Source organism: Salmo salar, chromosome ssa04, assembly GCF_905237065.1.
Source record: "Salmo salar chromosome ssa04, Ssal_v3.1, whole genome shotgun sequence".
Taxonomy (NCBI): Eukaryota; Metazoa; Chordata; class Actinopteri; order Salmoniformes; family Salmonidae; genus Salmo; species Salmo salar.
Window position 1 is genome coordinate 14,526,367 of NC_059445.1, and position 7,874 is coordinate 14,534,240.

The following is a 7,874-nucleotide window of genomic DNA, read 5'->3' on the forward strand; positions in this document are numbered from 1 at the left end:
TAATAATGGAAATGGCTCGGCTATATTTGGTTATTTTTCCTCTTTCCATGTGGATCCAAAATAAATTCGACGAAGAAGGACACAATGCTGGCTGGAGAGCTGTTTGAAATGAATGCCTTGTCGCAGACTGCCCATGCGCAGAGTCCCCAGCGGCGGTGTGGCTAATGAAGAATAATAAATCATGAAAGGTTTTTCAGGTACAGCCGAGAGAGTGTAAGAGGAGAGGGGGTGAGTGAGAGAGGGGGGAGAGAGAGAACGAAAGAGCGAGCGAGAGAGAGTGTGTGAAAGAGAGGCGCAGAGAGAGAGAGAGAGAGACACAGCCTGCCCTTCGCCTCAGAGCAGAGTCAGATCGAGTCCCCGCAGCATTGAACGTAGTCGAGGTATCGAGACTGTCACTGGTATCTCTTAATTACAGTAAATTGTGAAACGGAAACTTTGCAGAAAAAAGATAAACGAATGAGACAATCTTTTTACGCGCGGTTGTGTTTTGGAAATCCGTACCAGGAGGAGAGAAAACAACTTTTTTCCTACTATTAGTTTTTCGTTGCATAATCTTGGAGGAGCTCTCCAAAACAACGACACATCCACGGCGACCAAAATAAGACTCTCGGAGGACGAAATTTAGAGAAAGAACGAACGAATAATATTAACATTATTTTTTGGTCATCGCGCCACAGCCCATAGCGGAAGAGGTAAACGAGGGCGCAGGCGACATTCGATTGCATGGCGCGTGCGACATCTCCTCTCCAGCAAAACTACGGCGCGCGGCCATACCTCCATACACAGGGCTAGGTAATAATATATGCGCCAACAACTAGAGAATTGGATGTTCATCTTTCCATATTGTAGCAGCTACAGTTACAGTATATAAGACCGTGTCTTTAGATTCCCGGAGAAGCAACACTGGGTTTCAACTCCAATCGAAGAGGCGGAGTCTTAACTTATTAAAAGGAACTTGCCGAGACTCGGACGCCTGCAAACATGATGATGATGTCTCTGAACAGCAAGCAGGCATTCGCCATGGCCCACGCCAGCTTGCCCGAACCCAAGTATTCCTTGCATTCCTCCTCGTCCTCCACGTTGACTTCGAATGCGCCCTCCTCGTGCTCGTCTTCCCGACACAGTAGCACCATCATCAGCAGCGGCGGAGGCAACTCGGAGGCGATGCGCCGAGGATGTCTCCCAACCCCACCGGTACGTATTCTGCATAATTACCGCTTAAAGGCACATTTTGACAGCCCCCTTTTTTTCTTGATGTTTTTTTCATGTCTGCACAGCAAATCACCCAGCACCTCCATTTTTTCACCCTTCCTCTCGCCAACTTATGTATTCAGTCGGGTTTGCCTTACGTATTAATTTTGATGACCTGGGATGTTGCATGTGTCTTGTTTTGTGTGTTCTTTTTTATGATTTTTTTCCTCATCTCATTCAGGAAATGTTTTAAACCGCGGAGTGGAGTGAGAATTCCCTACTGACAGTTATGTGTGCATTCTATTTGCAATTGCAGAGCAATATATTCGGAGGCTTGGATGAGAGTTTGTTGGCCCGCGCTGAAGCTCTGGCGGCGGTGGATATTGTCTCGCAGACCAAGAGCCACCACCATCCTCCACACCACAGTCCCTTCAAGCCGGACGCGACCTACCACACCATGAACACTCTCCCCTGCACCTCCTCGTCGTCTTCTTCCTCGGTGCCTATTTCTCACCCTTCAGCCCTTTCCGGCCACGGTCACCACCACCATCATCACCATCACCACCACCACCAACCCCACCAGGCGCTGGAGGGCGACCTGCTGGACCACATCACCCCAGGACTGGCTCTCGGGTCCATGGCAGGGCCAGACGGCTCCGCAACTGCGCACCCTGCTCACATGGCGGGCATGAACCACATGCACCAGGCAGCCCTCAACATGGCTCATGCCCACGGGCTACCATCCCACATGGGCTGCATGAGCGACGTGGACGCCGATCCCAGGGACTTAGAAGCCTTCGCTGAGAGGTTTAAACAGAGACGGATCAAACTCGGCGTGACCCAGGCGGATGTAGGGGGAGCCTTGGCCAACCTGAAGATTCCTGGCGTGGGCTCCCTCAGCCAGAGTACCATCTGCCGATTCGAGTCCCTCACCCTCTCCCACAACAACATGATAGCTTTGAAGCCCATTCTACAGGCATGGCTGGAAGAAGCCGAGAAATCACACCGGGAGAAACTCAACAAACCCGAGCTATATAACGGCGGAGAGAAGAAGCGGAAGCGCACGTCGATAGCAGCACCGGAAAAGCGATCACTGGAAGCTTACTTTGCCATTCAGCCGCGTCCTTCCTCAGAGAAAATCGCTGCTATAGCAGAGAAACTGGACCTGAAAAAGAACGTGGTGCGGGTCTGGTTTTGCAACCAACGGCAGAAACAGAAACGAATGAAATATTCTGCATGCGTCTGACTCTGAACACTCGCTCTAAAAAAATAAAATAAAAACTATCAACCTACGTTGAGAGACTGAACACTGTTTAGAGACGATTTGTATTATATTTCTTATCACACACTTTTTCAATCATCAATGACTTGTGCTTTGAACGACCCGAATAATTAATATACATTCAAAATGACTGAAAGCTCAAACCACTACTGCTGTCACGTCTTATTCGCAACAGAAGGGATGTGGAGTCATGTACAGGAGCATTTGAACAGAGCAAGTAAGACCTCTGTTTTTTCTCCACTTTAGACCTACTATTCTTCACCCTTTTATGTCAGTTAAGTATTATAGGCTTTAATGAAACGTATTTTTTTGGTTTATGATATTGGTTAATTTATCATAGCCTACAATGGTGAACGTAGTGAAAAGAACAGTTATTTACCATGGGAATATAGGCCTACAGTATTTTGACACAGCACTTGGTCGGTGCCTATTGGCCTAGTATTGGTGTGTTTATATTTTTGTCGTAAGGCTACATTTTCCCTCTGAGTTTATTATTATGACGATGCAGTCTGGCATTAATTCCGGGTCCATGAGGGGAAATAGGGCAGTACAGTAAGCGCTTGCTGGGTCTCGGAAGCAATCATTAGAGTACTGCCAAACAACGCCGTGTAAATGATTAATTTAGCGGTCACATGACCTTCATTTTGTGTCCCATGTAATTAATTCCACTTATTTCGTTTTAAAGTGTGATGAAAAGCTGAAAGATGAAGAAACGTGGTAAGATATAAAGCAAAGACCCAGAGTTTAGGCCCTAATCGAGCAACACTGTTTATACACTATAGCTGGTGGAGGGATTGTTTTTTTATTGCATAAACATCTATCTGGCTGTAGATGGGCCTATAGAAATAGTGGATCAAATGTATGCATTTGATTGGGGTTTACAATTGCCAAATATGATTGTTTTCCTACCGTTTGCAATAGGGCTACGTTTGTTTTTGCCAGCCAACGTGGGTCTGTTTCTTATGAACTATTTATTAGATGAGGCCATGTTTACATCATTATATATTTATTGGGATTCCCCGTCCTCTTCCTCCTCCCTCGTTTTGCTTGAGAAAAGCTAATTCTGACAGCAAGTGCAACGTGTTTTCGTATAGGGAAATGACAGCTAAATCTAGACCTATAGTCACGAATTTCATTTCGTTTCTGCTAAACGTTCGAGATGGTACAATCGAGAGATATATGCGATAGTATTCTCTTTTTAAATTATTTTTATGTATGTTTTTTTCCCCTGGTTATTTATTTGTATAAATATGCGCATCATTATGAAGTCGTTGCTTGTTAAATTCACCTTGTTTCGTAATGTTTTCTTATTGAGAAAATAACCGTTTCATGGAAGTATACGTGTAAAATGTAAATATTTCATTGGAACCAGTCGCACATAATTATATCCGTACAGGTTTTGCTGTATTGCTGTTTTAGCTGAGGTACCTTCTTTCTGTAATGTCTGTTGCTTTTGGATTCCTGGTCGAATTATTTTTTTATTTATTTATTACATTAATGTATCTTTAAGTTATTTAATAATTGAATTGCAATATGTGTTTCATTAAAGAACAAATTTTAACATTTTATTGGACGGTTTGAATGAGTGTATTTGTGTAGGCCCAATTCTTGGAAAGAGCGAAACGCTTGTATACTGCACCTGCATATTGCAATGCATGGTCAATATAATTTAAAGACTCCAATTGAATTGAGAAATATATTCCTTCAAGCATCAATGCAATGATCATCCTTAGATGTAGGCCTATATCATTAAAGGATTTATGTTGGAGCTAAATCTGTCTTTTATGCTGAAAGATGCAAAGATAGACCATCAAGCATCAATAGATTCTATTTTTACATATCCAATTTCTCTACAAATTCCAGAAAAATCCCATTACTGTCCCACCATGCACTGTAAAAAAGACACGTGCTTTTTTTTTTACTGACTGGCTGCCAGCTCACTCTTGCTGCTCGCGGTAGCCTACCTGAGAACAAATGCTAATATTCTATTAGAGTCTAATCATGGAGTCTATAGAGAACTGGATAGGTCCCTTGAGCGCAGCCCTGCCAGATGTCAGCCCGCCAGAAAAACAGCCTCGCCTGCCAATGTGCCCGTCTCTATTTAAATACACAGTCAAACACTGCTCCGGTGCGAGGCATGATATGGCTTTGAAGCAGGCTAGGCTACACCTTGGTTTGCGCGCGGGGTTCAGCCTAGATAAAAAAAAAATATCAACATTTTGAATAGAGTGTCATTTCTAAAGCACCGTTCATGTCAGGCCGATGGGGGCTTGGCTGCATGGCTGGTTTTGACTAGATAGAGTGCTTATGTCAAAATGGACTTTTCGTATAGCAGGTTAGGAGAATTTACGCGGCAGTTTACGCGGCAGGTTATAGGAGAATTAACAAAGCAGGTTAGGATAATTAGGTTAAGGTTAGGAAAAGGATGAGGGTTAGGACTAGCCTAAAATGCAAAAAAAATACAAATGTCAATTTGACATAAGCTTTACCTAATGTAGACATGACCTGCATGGCTTGCTGACTGTCTGCTTGGAAGGTTTGAACGTTCTATGGGGTTTTCAGTTCTGCAGCTTACAGCACCATGGATAGCTCCCATGCTACCTGAGGGAGAGAGGAGAGGAGAAGGGAGCCAGCCGCCTCCGATTTGCACTTCTGAAATCTGTCTTACACATTTTAAATAGAGTATTTATAGCAGAAGAATGTATTTGCATGTGATTATTTTTGATAAATCTAATTTGATTATAAATTGTAATTGAAACAGTGAGGGGGAATCCAGTGTAGGGGTAGGCTATAATAATAAATATTATAATACAAATAATGCTGCAAATGACACATTTCTTATTAGTGAATTCCATCAATTAATTAGGAAAGGGATTCAGTAGCCTATTGATATGCAAAGTTCCACCTTTTGCTTGCTGTGAAACCGGAAGTGCGTGGCAACAACATTGGGCTACACACCGATGTTGGAAATATGATTGGTACACCTCTCTATTAGGCTACTTTGTGTCTATAACTTTGGCATCTCAACATTTCTAAAACCAATTTAACCCCCTGCCAGCCTACCTCCCTGAAATGACCACCTGATGACGTCAGAGTTCTAAACAGGCCTATGGCTGTGTTTCGGTCATCTTTGGAATGGCCCGCATGGAGATGGAAGAATATATTTATTTATTTCTAAACAGAGATTTACAACAATACTTGGTTTATTTCTACCAAATATAAGAACTTTCACCGGATATATCAATTAGTGACACAATTATGTGTTACCAGCTATGACAATTAACGAACCGTTATTTTATTGTATTCCGTAATATACCCATTTGCTCCAAGATAAAAGCATACACTTTTTCCACTTGTCTCTTAATTGTATAAAAGGCTTAGACACAAAATCAAAGCGGCTTAAAACACCACGATTACAGCAATTGATTAATAATACCAAAATGAGCTGTTATTAACGAGACAGTCTTGATGTTTCATCAATTAAAAGATGCTCCCGGTGAGCGATTCTAATTTCCCCTAAATGAGCCATTCACTTAATACGCTAATAAGAGCGAATTATTAAATTACACATCGAATTATGAAAAGCAGATAATTATGAGGCGCGAGCGAGAAGTATAGGGCTAAGTAGTCATTAGCTATCGCTGTTAATTACTCAGCGTTGGTCAGGGAGGGCTGCAGAGAGAAAGTCTCATCGGGAATTGAAATTAACTTAATGCAGTGAGTCTCGCTGCTTGACACCAGCCCAGCGTGTGTTTAGTGCACTGACTGTACACTGGAAACATGGCAGCTCCCTCCACAGCTAGACTGACTATTCCCCGATTTAACTTTCCATATATAGGTGCGAACAAATCTATTGGGATTATTTGCTAGCGAATCAATCCATGCAGCACTATCCGCAGTGACAACACACAGAGAAAATAAACGCGCGCGCGCACAGACACACACACACACACACACACACACACACACACACACACACACACACACACCGAACATTTTGCCTTAACATATCTCAACCAAGCCAAGCAGTTTACACAGAAGCAACACAGCCCCTCATAGGCTATGTTGCTTCTGTTTCATACACTGAGACATGGCACCAATACACTGTGGTCGCTACATTCAAAAAGGAAAGGGCAGCAGTGTTTCCCTTTGTTATAATTAGGCCTTCTGTTTTATTTTTCTCCTTTCCCCTGAACATTCCCCCCCTTTCACAGGGATGCTGATGAAATTTTAATGAAGCCGGGGACTGTCTGAGCTCCGCCTGGGGAGCTGCGAATAGAATATTTTAACTGTACATTTACACCAAGTGTCTTCCTTCAAAGATGCGACTGAGATCTGGAATTAGAGGAAACACAAGGTCAGAAATCGAACGCGAGACACTGTAACCCTTTATTTAGCATCGGTGGCACTCAACTACACTGCATTTCGCCAACATATCGCACATTGTCCCTGTACTGTTATCGCGCCATGGCCCTTTGAATAACACGCGCGTTTAATATGGTCGCCAATCTCCGTGTAATTCTAGATTTGTAGTTGTTGATACAGTATTAATGAATTATCACTGGTGATTAGTCTGTGAAGTGTTTTACAGAGGCTAATCAACGGAGTTGCATTAAGAAGGGGAAAATACATGGGTTCCCATTACTCCTTTCACACGTGTAAACGGGTGAGTATAGACTATACTGTCAGCTGATAGGATGCGTGTGTTGTTTTGAAAGTGCAGGACAAGTTATTTGGTGTGATTGAAAAATAAACGTGCACTTACAGATGCCTGACCCCTTCTCCCCTCTCTCTCTCTCTCTCTCTCTCTCTCTCTCTCTCTCTCTCTCTCACACACACACACACACACACACACACACACACACACACACACACACACACACACACACACACACACACACACACACACACACACACACACACACACACACACACACACACACACACACACACCTCAGGACCTCTCAGGCACCTCTCTCACTCCTCGCCTCATGCACGCGCCATGCACTCTCACCCACTCTCACTATCCCGCTCTTCTGCCTATGTATCGTGCTGCTACCTATCCAGAGCATGCCATCCCAATAACTCAAAAGTGTACTCTCCGACGACAATTCGTTGAATTCTGCAGATTTCATTAAAATCATATAGGCAACAAAATGATTGGCGTGGCCAAACTTCTAAGTATTTCAGTGGTATTATGTAAAAATATTTCACTCTTTACGGGCTACATTTGAACACGTAGGCCTCCCAAGAGGGTTTAATTATTTCTTATTAAATGCTATACCACAGCTATTTAATACCCTACTCATTTTCCCATGGCAGGTGACGAAGGGCCATTTAATATTTTGGACAGGGACAACTCAATTATGGCTTGTATCCGTCATGAAACATGACACATGTG

At 43.2% G+C, this 7,874-nt stretch overlaps 1 protein-coding gene across 2 annotated transcripts; it reads left to right on the forward strand.

Annotated features, from left to right (window-relative positions):
- Positions 1–936: 936 nt before the first annotated feature.
- Positions 937–4,046, forward strand: po4f2 (POU domain, class 4, transcription factor 2). 2 transcript variants are annotated; one of them, NM_001165334.1, is made up of 2 exons: positions 937–1,194; positions 1,508–4,041. In NM_001165334.1, the coding sequence occupies exons 1-2, from the start codon at positions 982–984 to the stop codon at positions 2,435–2,437; spliced, it is 1,143 nt and encodes a 380-aa protein (NP_001158806.1). In that variant the 5' UTR covers positions 937–981; the 3' UTR covers positions 2,438–4,041. The 2 variants fall into 2 exon arrangements, with proteins under 2 accessions (NP_001158806.1, XP_014064892.1); XM_014209417.1 differs by having other exon boundaries at positions 1,063–1,194; positions 1,433–4,046.
- Positions 4,047–7,874: the final 3,828 nt, after the last annotated feature.